The 14,123-nt window shown below is 51.2% G+C and overlaps 2 protein-coding genes across 3 annotated transcripts in view; both read left to right on the forward strand.

Moving 5' to 3' along the window:
* Positions 1-1,148: 1,148 nt before the first annotated feature.
* RHBDD2 (rhomboid domain containing 2) lies at positions 1,149-7,844 on the forward strand. Its single transcript, XM_014876385.2, has 4 exons — positions 1,149-1,308; positions 2,393-2,794; positions 3,145-3,295; positions 5,460-7,844. The coding sequence occupies exons 1-4, from the start codon at positions 1,164-1,166 to the stop codon at positions 5,860-5,862; spliced, it is 1,101 nt and encodes a 366-aa protein (XP_014731871.2). The 5' UTR covers positions 1,149-1,163; the 3' UTR covers positions 5,863-7,844.
* A 3,265-nt stretch (positions 7,845-11,109) lies between these two features.
* Positions 11,110-14,123, forward strand: part of POR (cytochrome p450 oxidoreductase) — a 28,058-nt gene continuing 25,044 nt past the window's right edge. The window contains exons 1-2 of one of the 2 annotated variants that reach the window (XM_088177050.1): positions 11,110-11,174; positions 13,279-13,397. The gene's annotated coding sequence lies outside the window, so the exon portion shown is untranslated. Of the gene's footprint in view, positions 11,175-13,273; positions 13,398-14,123 lie in introns of both variants that reach the window. The other variant, XM_014876508.2, reaches the window with a different exon arrangement.

The raw sequence follows: 14,123 nt of genomic DNA on the forward strand, positions 1-14,123 counted from the left end.
GCAACTGTGGTTAGTGCTAACTGTGTATAAAGCTAGTCAGTGGTCATGATCACAGGAAAGCTTTACCCCAAAGGAATCAGATTAAGTTCTCTCTACTTCACCATCTCCTTATGTCCACGAGACCTGCAAGAAGTTTGGCATCTTCATTTTTGAGCTGCCAGTTCCTCTCCTAGATCTGACGAGGACTGGCCAGACAATTAAGCCAATATTCTGGGGAGTGGAAGGCAGACAGGGCACATAATACAAACCCCACGCAGGTATTGGTATGAACACGGCAGGAGCAGCTGTGGTGTGGACACTCCCCTCCACCTCTACCCATCACAGCTGCAGGGAAACACTCAGCCTTGAGCCCAGTGGCCAGTTCTGGGGCCCTCAATTCAGGAAGGACATCGAGGGGCTGGAGTGTGTCCAGAGCTGGGGAAAGGTCTGGAGCACCTGGAGTGGCTGAGGGAGCTGGGAGGGCTCATTTTGGGGAAAAGGAGGCTTCTTGTGCTCCACAATTGGCTTACAGGAGGTTGTAGCCAGATGGGGGGTTGGGCTCTGCTCCAAGGGACAGGGTGGGAGGACACAGTCTTAAACTGCATCACGGCAGGTTCAGTCTGACCATGAGGAGGAATTCCTTCAGAGAAAGGGTGATTAGACGTTGGAAGGGGTAGTGGTGGAGTCCCCATCCCTAGAGGTGTTTACAGAAATAAGGAATGTGGCACACAATGCTCTGGTCTAGTTGACATGGTGATGTTCATCGGTCACGGGTTGGACTCGATGATCCCAGAGATCTTTTCCGGCTGATTGATTCTCTGATTCCCAGCAGCCAGACCCCGCGGCTTGGGGGGAGTGGTGGCTGCACCGGTCTAGATGGGCCTCCTACACCCTGGGGCGGCCCCGTGTGGGAACACCCGGCTATAACCCAGCCCAGGCGGGCTCCCAGCGAGACCTCACACCTCTCGCTGGAATATTTTCCTCTTCTGAACAGAGCAAAGATAACAATAATTTAATAAAAATTCAAAAGGGGTGGGGGGAGAGAGAGAGACAAGCAGAGGGAGAGATAAAGGGGGGGGGAGAGCCCCCGTCTCCATGGTAACGGCCCCACGGCGCCTCCCGTTGCCATGGTAACGGCCAGGCCTTCCGGCAGCGGCCGGAAGCGGCGGGCGCGCGGGGCAGCAATGGCGGCGCCCTCTGCCCCGCCGGCCGCCGCCGCCCTCACGGTGCTGCTGTCGGTTGGTGCCTCCGCACCCGGGCTGCTGTGGGGTGTCCCCGCCGCCCGCTCCGCCGCCGCGTTGCGCCCCGCAGCCCTGCACGACGGGGAAGGTGAGCGGGGCCGCCGGCGGGCACAGCCGCCACCTCCTTGGTTCTCTCTGCCCACCCCATTCCGCGCCGTCCCCGAATCCCAGCGGAGCCTTTGTGTCCCCTCTCTCCGGCCTTCTCCTTGTCCTACCCTAGAGCCCGTGGTAGCCCCCCCAGCCCCCATTTCTGTGCATTTCCTCAAGCCCGTCTCCGAGTCCGCTTCTCCCCCCATGTTCCGCTCTCCGCGCCCCTTTTCTTCCTCTTTCCATGCGCTTCCCCTGACCTTCACCGAGCCTGCTGGGCACCCATTTCAGTCCCTCGACATCAGGCTGCTCCCCTGCGTGCTCATTTCTGTCCTTTAAGCCCAGTGGATAACACTACTAGGAGCTTGAGGGATTTGTGTTTCTCAGTCCCTGTGGTATTCCCAGAATGATTTTTATCACACTTTTAATTCCCGTATTCCAGCTTACCCCTGTGCAGTGATTTCCTTTATCACTCCAGGGCTCTGAACTGATGGGTGGATTCCACCATCTCCTCACATGTCTCCAGGGGTTGCACTGCGTTGTTTTCTTTCTCACTGGTATTTTTCTGGCTTTGGATCTGAGGTTGATGGGAGGGAGATGGAGAAGTCTGTCTCAATCCTTGCTGTGTGCCTAGCAGAACACCTAATCAGAGGGCCTAGAAGCACTTCTGAGGTGTGATAACCTCCAGACATTTTTGGTGATGAAAATCAGCTTTCCAGCAATTTAAAATTTGTTTATCTTTTTGCCAAAATTGTCGGTACTGTAGCAGTTATTTTTATGTCTCTTGCCTCTCTTAATGAGACTGAAATTTGCTACAGATGCTGTTGCTTTTTTCCAGGCAGCTTCCCAGGAAGCAGCAAGAGCCAGCCCATATGTTTGTGACACCCATGATAGCATTTGTTTTCACTCTATCTGGCTATTTATGTCTGATTTTAAAGGCCTCAGGTTCCTTCTTTTCTACACCAGGATAGAAATGAAAGCTGTTAATTAATCCCGTGGGCTCACTCTCCCTCTGCTGAAGCATGTAACTGTTTTATAGCAACCCCAGTGCTGTCTGTGCCTGTCTGAGGTGTTGCTGTGCTCAGTTCACAGGTTGATCACCTACATCTTCATCTACGAGGACCTGATCTCCCTGGCCTGTGGTGCTGTTATCATCTGGTACTTTGCTGGCAGCTTTGAGAAGAACGTGGGCACAGCGAAGCACTGCATCCTCACTGCCACTTTCTCCGTGCTCTCTGCCCTCCTGTACCTCTTCCTCGAGCCCCTTGTCTCCAGGCTGCTGGAAGTGGCAGATGCCAAAGGGTTCATGCCAGTGGCTTTTGCCACGCTGGGGGTTTCTACCACCCGCTCCCGCATGAAGAGCACTCTGCTCTTTGGGTTCAGAGTTCCTGTGGTGCTGGTGCCGTGGCTTGGGCTCTGCATAGCGTGGTTTGTCCCCCACTCTTCCCTCTTGGGGAACCTGTGTGGGCTCCTGGTTGGGGAAGCCTGTATCCTTTCCGAGTGGGAAGCCCTGAGCCATGTGGGATCGTGCTGGGAAGGAAGTGCTGTGGTTCTCATTGCTGAGGTGCACTGACTTTTCCTGGACTCTTGCCCTGCATTCAGCCCTCACTGGCTTTTCTCATGCTCATCCCATTCTGCATTTATGTTTCACCTTATGCTGGCCTTTCTCAGTGCATGCAGAAAACGTGGAGCTGAGGAGGGCAATGGTCTCTGAAGGTGGTGCTGGGTAGAATTGGCAGAATTCTCCAGAGAAAGTGGTTTGTGGACAGAGAGGGACTCTGTGTCCAAAATGAGTGTGTTTTGTTCTCAGCTCTCCTTAACAAGCTCCTGACTTCAGATGGTCTTGGCTACTGTTTCTGCTTGGATTTTCCAGAGTCTGTGGGCTCTAAGCTGGACCGAGTGTTTCCTTTCACTCTGCTGAGGAGGATACCAGGGCTGAAATACATCCCAGGGTCCTTAGCAGAGAGAAGAGCCTCTGGAAACAGCACGTAAGTACAGCAGTTCCTGTGAAATAGCTTGTAGGGGAATTTTGAGGTGTGAGTAGAAGCCTTAAATCGTCTCTAAAAGCTGCATTGTGCCTCTCCTGTTCACATCGTGAGTGTCAGGGGGAGCAGAGTCACCCAGTGATGTTACACTGGTGACATTAGCGTGACTAATGAATTACCACACATTAAGCCAACCAGGTCTTTAGTGAAAGCTGAATGGAGGTTATAGACCTCTCCTTTACTGCAAGGGCAGTATGTACACATGGGAATATTGCAGCTCTGGCTGACAGGAAAGCTAAGTTGTGTAACTCTGCCCCAGCAGTAGGGAGTTGTTCCTGGTTATATGGCTCCCTGGGCCATGATCCTTATCTTTATTTGCCCCACCTCTCCTGCCAGGAATGCTGTGAAGTGAGTTGTGTCCAAACCTACTTAGGACCAGAGCATTATAAATTAAGGATGGCACTTACAAAGTTCAGTGCAGACCTTTTAGTCTCTTTTAACCTTTCAGCAGGTTTTCAGTTTCAAGGCAATGTTGCTTTACAGAAAAGAAACCTTGGGGCCCACAGCTGACCTGCAGGAAAGGTTTTAAGTTTAACACAAACCATGAGAATTCAGTTGTAATCTGAAAACCTTGAAAATGTAGGTCAAATATTTACTTATTCTAAGGTGTCCTTTCAGTTTCACAGAGGAGAAATAGTTTTGTATTCATGATTAAATTCTATGTATTGTTTAAGCCATCAGCTCGCTGTAAAGTTTTATTTGAAGTAGAAGCATTCCCAGGTGTTTGCACTGGCCTCACCCATGGGAAACCATAAAAGCAACCCGTGTCTACAGCAGGAGTGTCCCCCAGGGCCATCAGGACATTCAAAACGTGTGAATGCTTGCAGGGGAGGCCAGACAGACCCCGAATTGGTGTTTTCCCTCTCTCCCTCCCGTGCAAGTGCAGCTTTTGGGAGGAGAGGGAGCCTGGCTCCATGCTGAGCTTGTGTCAGCACCAGTCCCATCCTGCTGTGCACAGCACCTCGGTGTCTAAACCTGCCTCCTTTGGTGAGGTGACACAGACTGTTGTGACACAAAGGTATTTACATGAACATTTGACTATCAAGCAGGGCGTGGGAAGATGTTTCTAGGATCCTTCTACTACTGCAGCTGAATTTGCATGTCTGTCTTAGATACAACTTCTGCAAGTGGTTCTGGAGATTAATTTTTATTATTTTGATTCTTATTTCCACACAAGAGCTCTTAATAGTTTGGGATTTGTTTTCATTTTAAATTTTTATAAGATTCAGGCATTAAATTGCTGCAAGATTGGAAATCGTTCTTTGAAGTCCATGCCTTGGCATGATGTTTGTGTCTACAAATAAAAAAAGTATCCACACCTCAAATAATTAAAAAGAAATCTCAAGCCTGAAAAACCCAGCATGAGCCAGTCTCTTCTTCTTGCTGGGAACTTGGCACTCATGGCTTCATGAATATTGCCTGGATTCTCAGCTCTCATCCTCATGTTGTGCGTGGGCTGAGCAGCACTCCTGAAGTCCCAGAGGCTGAGGCTTCCAGGCAGATTGCCTCTCTCCTGATAGGTTTTGGCAGGATGAGTCATGCCTTGTGCTGGCAAACACTTCCTAGCCCTTGATTCTGAATGATTAATTTTATTTCTAACTCTTATCTTTTATTTCTAACTCTCTGTTGTATTTCGAACTCTCCTCCTTTTTTTTTTCTCTATATTTTGTGCTCTTACTTACACCAAAGGCCTTTTTATTTTCTCGATAAATAACACTTGGCAGCTGTAACTTCTCCTGATTAATGACTTGGCAGATATGTCACTCACAGGGCAGGGAGGATGTGCACAGGGATCTCAAAGCACATTGCAGTTTGGTTTTGTGTATTCCTTGCACAAAGAGTCTGGGGCCAAGAGCCATGCTCGTTCAGTGGGTGTGGAATCAGTGGGTTGGGACTGGGAACAGCTGTCCTGGGAGGCCACTAAACCCATTTTTTATTCATGTGCTGCTTATAATAAGAGCTTCTGTTGTAGTGAATCCCTCTGTTGGATTGCAGTGACCTCTGTGAACGCTGGTCAGGAGGAAATCTGCCCCCAGGGCACTTCCAGCAGCAATTAGGCAATGTCAGTTCTGAGCACAGTGTAACCTTTTGTTTTCTTCCTGCCCAGGATTATCCCTGTACCTGGTACTTACCCCACCCAGAGCTACCACTGCCCTTCGCCTCTGGCTCTTCCTGCTCACCCCAGTGCTCAGAGCCAGGGCTTTCATCACAGCCACACTCCGGGACACCAGGGACCTCAGCAGGGCCGCGCTGCAGGGCACAGCCTCAGTTCTTCCCACTGCCAAGCCAGAGGTGCCTTTGGAGAGTGTCCTGGGCAGGCCCAGGCTGGAGTCTCACCAGGACAGTGCTGCCAGCTGGGCAAATTCCCCGTCCCACAGCGTGTGTGCCCAGCTCAGCCACAGCCACCTGCAGCCACGGGCCTTCTGGCTGGTGTTCAGCAAGCACCAGGGTATCCAGCAACCCCAGTGGCCCCTGTTTCAGCTGAATTTACCAGAGTCCAGGTGTACTGATCCTCCAGAGAGCAGCAAGATTCACATAGGAGCAGGACCACTGTGTGAGGCTCCCACAGCAGTGGGAGCTGGCGTTTTGCTTTATCTGGGGTGAGTGCTGAAATGGGTTGGTAGCTTCAGTGAAGGCCATTCCTCTGCTCCCTGGCACAGTCTACTTGAATTATATTTCCTTTATAATTTTTTTTTTTTACTTTTGGTGTGGCTGGAGGATGGGAACTGTATCACCTCTGTGAACTTCTCATCCTTTTAAAGTCTTTCTTCTTTGCTGCATTTAGCAGCTGCCTTTTTCCACAAGTCCACTGGAGTTCCAGTGCACCAGCTCCCCAAGCCCAGGAAGGAACCTCACAGGCAAAACACTGAGCAAATCTGGGATTTAACTGGGCTGCAGCAATAAACACTTCCCATTTACATTCCTGTCTTTTTTGCAGGTGTGATGTAGCTAGAATCCAAAAGCACTGGGAATCATAGAAGCCTTAGTTTGTAACTTAAAATTAAATGGAGGACAGATGTCAGTTATACTGGTGACTTGTCCCCTAAGCCTTGAAGGGGCCTTGTTACACCAACCTGGGGCAAGAGGATAGAACACAGAATACCTTCTTCTGCCCCAAAACACAGCTCTAAAATGCTGAAGGTCCTGTGCTTGCATCAATGGATTACCTTCATTTTCTGAAAGCACTATACCAGCACAACCTGTGTCACCAGCACTTGATAAGGCAACCTCAAAAGCCTGTGAAGCAGCGGGAGACTTTTCAGTAAGGGATTTTGGCCCTTTGTGGAGCAAATGTTTATAAATCCAAGGAGTTGGGAGGGACCTTAACAATGAGTTAGAAGAATTAAGTGGAATGTGGCAGTGCTGTTGAGGGTGTTCACACTGCTCAGCTTTAGAAATCTCACCCACCAATATTAGCACAATCTCTCTCTGTTTTTTTCAGAGCTGGTGGGCAGGTGTGTGGGAGAGGGGAGTTTTCAGCCAAGGATTTGCAATAGGATGCACTGTTTGGTGCCTGAGGCTGTAATGAAGGAGTTTGGTCCAGCTGCTGGGATTTGAGCTTTATTCTCAGCTGTGTAGCCCACTGTACAGTAGCCAGGAGGAATCTGCTGTCTCTGTGTCTGTAAATCAGCCAGAATCTCAACAATTGCCCTTGACTGTACTTGGAGTTTTGCTGTCCTCCATAAAAAAAGTGCTCCATGAAGCACAAAGTGCCATTCTTGCTCTTGGAAATGTTCTTGCAGTGCCTCACCCATCCCCAGAAACTCAACAGCCTCAGGGCTCCTCCCTGCTCTCGGTGAGCCTGGCCAGAGATAGCACTGGCAGCTGCACATTCCAAAGCACATCCCTCCCTTTTTCATTTTCCCATCATCAGAGTCTGAAGAAGCCCCATGTTGACATCCAGCTGCTTTACTTCTCCAGCAGTCCCTCTGGAATGACTGCTACGGTCCTGTGTGGGATGCAGGGGCTTCCTTTTGAAGGAGACCAAAGTCAGTGCTGAGAACTTGTACCTCAGATAAGTAAAACATGAATAAGAAGCTCTTCTTGCAAAGGTGAGCACCTCTGGCAGGGCTTTCAGCAGGAGGATGCAGCAACTCGGGAACCAACTTGGAGCTGGGGGACAGCTCTGTCTCGTACCTGATTATTTCACTCCTCTGTGGGATCACAAACAGACTTGATTTCGTGGTCCTGTTTTTCCTGCTGACAGCAATTGCATTGTTATATTTTTAGTGTGGAACAAGAGCAGGATAAGGAGCTTGTTTGGAATTTAAAAGCATATTCTTAATACCAGGAAAAAAAAGCTAAAGATAACATTGGAATGTTGATACTCCACTCCCGTTAGTGCCTTGGTTTTCCTCCTTGTGAAATCCTTACCTGTAAATTTAGAAATTTTATCACTGATTTTCTTCCAGAAGGGTGATGAGGATCGATAGCAATTACACATGTTGTGTATCTCCAAACTGTGAACTTGAAATAGAATCTGAAAGACGGACTGGATCGTCTCTGGGTTTGTTTATAAGTGGGGAGGTGGAGTGTGCCTCTCCGGGGGATGGGTGGGATGGGATCAGTGGGGTGGGATCGGTGGGGTGGGATCAGTGGGATGGGCGAAGCTGCGTGTCAGGCTGGTGGCCCTGGATGCGCGCTGAGGACGAGCGCTGGGGACAAGCGGTACTGCACGCTGGAAAAGGCTGGAAACCGATTGTTTTTCCTGTCCAACTCTTTATCAGTCGATCTGGTGAGAGATTCGCTCTCCCCGCAGAGCTGTCAAAGGCATGGCGTGTTTCCAGGGAGTAGTTTCCTGGTTTTATAGCGGTAGAGGAAGCCCTGTAAGAGTCCCCGCAGCGTCACTCCCGGCTGGTGCAAACCTCCCTCCAAGAGGAAAGGAGCAAAAAAACCTTTCTGTGCTGGGACAAGACAACTGCCACAGCCTTCCAGGAGAGCCCTGAGGACAGGACACGCTGGATGAGCACAAAACCGCAGTTTGGATTTTTTCCCTTTCTGCTCCCAGATCTTTTGGGAGCTTCTCGGTGACTGTGGCAGATCACTTGGTGTCAGATACCTACAGCTTCCACCATGTCCCCAGGAGTGTTCCAAGTCCAGCTGCACCTACTGGTCATATGCAATGTGTTAGACCTGTCTTCAGTGCCTTTCAGAAGGATATTTGTGGAGATTTCTGTTCCTTGCTTTTCTGAGGGCATCCATTCCACAGTGAAATGCTCTTGGACAGTGGAGTCCAGCAAGTCCCAGTTCCTCAGGGCTGCAGGTGAATTCAGAACTCATCACCCAGGGAAGTGAAGTTGCTGAGAGAGAGGAAACAGGTTGGCATGAGACATTTGCGAACGTGTCTAAGGCTGAGAAGAGTATTTAAATTTGGAAGAGAGGGAGGTAAAAGTCATCAGCTCACTGGGCTTTGGCGTCTGCCTGACTAAGCTAATGTCACTCATCACGCATTGCAGTACCCGCTCATTTCCTTAGCGGGGAGACAGAGAATTGAAGTTCCTAAAGCAGGAAAAAAAAAAAAAAAAAAAAAGAAGAAGACAAGAAAATCAATAACCTCCTAGTTCACCCTGGGGTGGCTGTCCCTGGGAACGTGCTGTCCCTGGAGGTTTGTTACTCTCTGGCTCATTCCCAGTAAAACTGCCACTTCATTCCGTGCCAGGATTGTGTATGTCCACAGGGTATGCAGAGTCCAGAAAGCCCCTTGGGTTGCCCCATGTCCTTAGAGGGTCACTGCAGAGGGACACTCTGGGGACAAGTGCTGAGGGCAGAGCCAGCTGTTCCCTGTCCTTGGACTAGTGGTCCTGTCATAGAAATGATTCTCTGGAAGTCCAAGTCCATCCCCTCTGCTCTTCAGCTCCCACCATGGCACAAGGGAAAAGGAGTCAGAGATACACAAGGATACACGATGAAAGCAGAACTGACTTGGACCTACATTGCTGCCCCATCCAGGAGTGAGAGGGGACTCAAACTGGAGAGGCCTGGCAGGGGACATTGATGCTGGAAGGAAAACGGGTCTGTGTTTGCTTTCCTGTCATTAATTTTTGGCCAAGCACAGCCATGCAGACAGCCTGACTGGGGGCCAGGTTCCCTGTGCCAGGGCCAGGACACTGCCAAACGCCACCTCCGTGGCTGTCCCATGGGGTCCCGTGTTGTTTGCTGGCACTGTGAGGGTTCTGTAGCCAAAAGTTCAACCTCAAACTGTGCTGGGAGCAGAGGAGAGCTGAAGAGGTGGGAGAAATAGGTAGAGAGACAAAGTGCTAACTAAACAGGTCTCTGTGGGCTGCAGGACTCTGCTGCTTCCCCCTGGGGGGTTTGGGCTGGGTGTGATGAGACCCATCTTACCTGTGAGGACAGAATGGGACAGGCTGTGCCACAGTGCCTGTGCCCAGTCTGGGTGCCTGACGGGATGCCCCCAGCCATGAACCTGCTCTGTCCTGCTGTGCCCTCAGGGTCACAGGGATCTTTAAACTGTGTCCATTCACCCCATGGGGTAAGGTCACAGACCAGGGAGCTTCCATAGGGTCAATCCCAAAACTCATGTGAGTGACATCAGTATTCAGGTGACCTCACACCCCTCAACCTCTGCTCAAATGCTGTCAGTAAACAGGGGGTCCCTGCAGCCCTGGGCTAGTGTTCTTCAGGTCTGTGGCCCCTCCTCACACCTCTTCAGGTGCCTCCCCGGCCCAGCTCAAACTTTGGACCTTCCCTGAGTCTTTTATTGACTCTGGAATGAGCGTCAGCACAGTGATAGTGTCAGGATAGTGACTTTGGATGTGCCAGTGCCCAGCAGGCAAAGGGAGGGGACCCAGCCCGGGGTGACCCCACACAGCCGTGGGACTGCTCAGTGGGGTCAGGACAGGCTGTGCCTCTGGCTTTGGCCAAGCTGGAAACAGCAGAGTTGTAACCCAGCTTCCCCCACAAAAAAAAAAAACCAAAAAACAAACAAACAAAACAAATCAACAGAGAGGAGAGCAGCAATCCCTGCGGGACCTGGGGTCTGGAGGTTTGGGTTGTGAAATCTCCCACTGGGACTGCTGGGGATGCTTCCAGAGCTGCTTGTGCAACTTCCTGTGTGGCAGCAAGAGAAAGACCACCCCAAACCATCCGAATGATCTGGGCTGTGGTTAAATCAGGAGCTTGTGCAGTCCCATGGCTCCCAGGGAGAGTGACAGTGACTGGGTGCCAGCCTCCACCGTGGGGCCCCCTTGACAGCCCACGGGGCCCTGGTCTGGGCAATGGCCTTGGGGGACCTGCGAGTCCCACAGCAGCACCATGTGCACCCAGGAGTGGCCACAGACAAGGGTCCTGGGTCTGCGGGTCCTTGCTCAACCCACTTAAGTGTCCAAAACTGACCTTAGCACCCTGACTCCAAGTATGACTCCACACTGACTTAAGCCCTGCTCCCATTGTAACCCCAACGCTAGCCCTCATACTCACCCCCGAACTGCAATGCTGACCCCAAACCTGCCTCCCCTCTTAACCCAAGCCTGAGCCCCACGCTGACCCCCTGTTGCACTCACTGTCACCTCTGGATCCTCTTTTTCTGTCCCCCTGCCCGCCCCAACTCCGCCCAACCCGAACCCCACACTTCACCCCCGGCCCCTCACGGCGCTCCTGTCCCTTTAATACCCCCGTCCTTGGGCTGTACCATGCGCCGCCGCAGAGGGGGGATATCCACAGTCAGGTGCGCTCGCCTCCTATTGGCGGGCGGCGAGGGCGGAGCGTATTCCCCCGCGCGCGTGCCCGGGTGGTGCGGTCCGCTGTACGTGCCGGCCGCGCCGGGGCCGCGGGAGCCGCCAGCGCCAGACGGGCCGGGCCGGCGGTGGGTGCGGGGATTCGGGGAGCGGGGACGTGTGGCTGAGGAGGGGCTCTCCCGGGGGTCCTCTGCGGCTGAGGGGGGGGCTGAGCTCCGCCGCTGGCGCCCTCTGTGTTGGGGAGGAGTGCTGCGGCATCCCCCGGTGGGGTTGGCATGCCATAGGGGCTTTTATTGTATTGGGGAGAGTGGTATGACTGGTTGCCTGTTACTGGGATGACTGAGGTCCCCTGTATGGCGGGTGAGTGGCCCCGCTGTTACTCTCGGGGAGCTCGATGTGAATGGATCGCTTTTTGGGGGGACTGGGATGACCAGAGCCCCCTGTTCACTGGGAGGTCTGGTGTGAGTGGCCATCCTGTTCCTGGGGGTTACTGAGATCTTTAGAGATCCTTTTTATTGGAGGGGTCGGGGAGGACTGGGATGACCCCTGTTAGATAACCCGTTGTCTGCGGAGTCTGTTATTTGTGGGGGACAGGGATGACCAGAGCTCCGTGTTCTCTGGAGATGTGACTGATCCCCTGTTATCTGGTAGGAACTGGGATGACCAGAGCCTGGTTTTTTTGGGAATGTCTGGTGTTGCTGGGCTCCCTGTTACTGGGGAGACTGGTGTGACCAATATACGCGGGGCTGGCATGAGTGCCCCCCGTTATTTGGGGGGTACCCCTGTCACCCCGGGGGCTGTGGGCGACTGACCAGCACCCCTGGCAGGGTGGGCAGCCTGACCTACCTTGCCTCCCCAGCACTGAAGGGTAACTCACACTTACCCCATCCCAGGCTGTTGCTGATTAAAAGCCTTTAACGAGCTTAATTTTCTGCCACTTCCCTGCAGAACGTTATTCCCAGCATTTAATTGACACCTTTGCTGCAGGCTGGGCTGTTTCGCTGTTGCTCCATCTATTTCGCTTTATAAACTGCTGGGGTGTGGGAAGGCTGTTTGTTCCTGACTTTTCCTGATGGAGTTTCTTCGAAGAGTGAAATTACTCACCTAGGGAGTGTGCTTGTCAAAGGAAATTATGGGAACCTTCTGGTTTTGGGAATATTGAGGCTGGAGGGGATGAAGGTACCTGGATGATGATGATGGGAGTTAGTCATCAACGTGGAATTGGTTCTTGGGGAGTTGGCTTATTTGCAGGAGCAAGCACTGCTGGTACAGCTTGGAGTGTGCTTTGTTCTGCCAGTGCTTAGACCTTGGGTTAGCTTTTGGAGTGTGAAAGGAAATGGGAATGCTTAGTGGAATGTGTACAGAGAAGAGGGATCACTGAGGCTCTCTGATGTGAGGCAAGTAAAATGGGTTTGTGCTTTTTCACCTCTTTTTGAAAAGTAGAAACATATATCTGGATGAGAAGCTGGAAAAGTGCAAGGAAGGAGTCAGTTCTCTGTTCCTGAGTTGTGGAAGTGAATCAGTGATAGCGTTGGTGGGGACATCCCCTCCACAACAGAACTCTGTACTTTGCGTGGGCTGTCGTGAGGAGCTGTGGGGTTTCATAATTTTTTTTCTTAGTGGGGTGCAGTGATGCACACATCCCTTTTGCTAGATAGAAGGGAATGGGCTTTCTTCCAATATTTCTGTAATTCTCTGAGAAATCCCGAGGAGCTGTTACACACACACAGAGCAGCTCTCTGATTAATCTGCTGCAAATGAGGAAATCGGTGTTTAGTCTGGGAAGGCTGCTGAGCTGGACCCTTCCTGGAAAACCCAGCATTGTCTCAGTACAGGTTTTTCTTGGGCTGGTTGACAGCACTGAAGCAGGGTGTGCGTGGCACAGAGTGTGTCTTGGTTTTGCATGTGGATGTGATGGTGCATGAGAACTGTATTTGCAAAACATGGAGCAGGGAGGATACAGAGCTGTGGGAAGAAACACCAATTGAGTGCTTTCTTTTAATCTTCCAGTGTGAAAGCCTTGGAGGTGAAGAGTGGGCAGGAAGGAGGGCGTAGTGTCACAAATCTGGCTTAACCCCCTGTTAATTAGTCCTGCTCTAATTGTGACAGAGAAGAACGTCTTACTTGTCATCACTTTGCAATTGCCTCCTGTTCAGTCAGTAATTTCTGGATTTGTGCCTCCTGGACAGCCAAATGCCTTTTGCAACTTTTATTTTGTTTCTTGCAGAGCAGCTGGAGGAGCACAGCAGGACCATACAAACAAAACTGTGAACTGTCTCTGCTGCTCACCACCCTCCGTGCTGGAGCTCACAGGCCCCACCAGCTCTTGTTTGCAGACCCATAGGTGCAAGGTAACCCCTTTCTTTTGAGTGTCACAGGTTGTGGAGCATCTCTGGGTGCAGTTGGGTTAGGGGAGGGGTGCTGGGAGTGATGGTTTCTTTACTTGCAGCAAAAGCAGAGCGTGGAACTGCCTGACTGAAATCCTGTTTGGTCTCTGCTCTCTCCTTTTTAAATAGCAAAGTTTTTGTGTTTGGTCAGTTCTGAAGGACTGGGGAAAAGGCTTCCCTGCTCAGGTCTGTGCTCCTGCCATCTCCCCTGGTATAAAAGAAAACCACCTGCAGTTACCTCTGTGGCCGCTGAACTTTGTTCCTTTGTTCTGTTTCCTGACGTAGACTCTCCTGCCTCTAAAAACACAATTCGTAGAACTTGCATAATTTGCTTTCCCAATGTGATCATTTGATCCCAGTGATGAGATTACTTTGTACATGCTATTGTAGAGAGTGAGTCACCAGCCCTGCAGTGACAGGTGCACCTTTGCCAAGATTGCTTTTTTATAGGCTTTGAAATTTCATAGGTCAGAACAGATAATTACAGGCTACTCGTAATCTCTTGCTGTTTATCCCCGAATTGACATTTGAAGTTAATTGCGTGCTGCTATCACCCCTGAAATCCAGAAAGACCAGAAACTATCTCTGGTGGCTTCTAGAGGGCCACAAGTCCAAAGAGCTGAGTTTTATCCATGGTGGCAGATTATTGTCATATTTTTGCTTAGTAATCAGTCTAAGTCCTCCAGTCAC

The sequence above is a fragment of the Sturnus vulgaris genome, chromosome 21 (genome assembly GCF_052056855.1).
Source record: "Sturnus vulgaris isolate bStuVul1 chromosome 21, bStuVul1.hap1, whole genome shotgun sequence".
Taxonomy (NCBI): Eukaryota; Metazoa; Chordata; class Aves; order Passeriformes; family Sturnidae; genus Sturnus; species Sturnus vulgaris.

Bases quoted from the DNA above. Each gene is read 5' to 3' on its own strand.
- RHBDD2 (XM_014876385.2), top strand. From the start codon at position 1,164: ATGGCGGCGCCCTCTGCCCCGCCGGCCGCCGCCGCCCTCACGGTGCTG. The intron at 1,309-2,392 runs GTGAGCGGGGCC...TGCTGTGCTCAG, and splicing joins AGCCCTGCACGACGGGGAAG to TTCACAGGTTGATCACCTAC. The intron at 2,795-3,144 runs GTATCCTTTCCG...TCCTGACTTCAG, and splicing joins GCTCCTGGTTGGGGAAGCCT to ATGGTCTTGGCTACTGTTTC.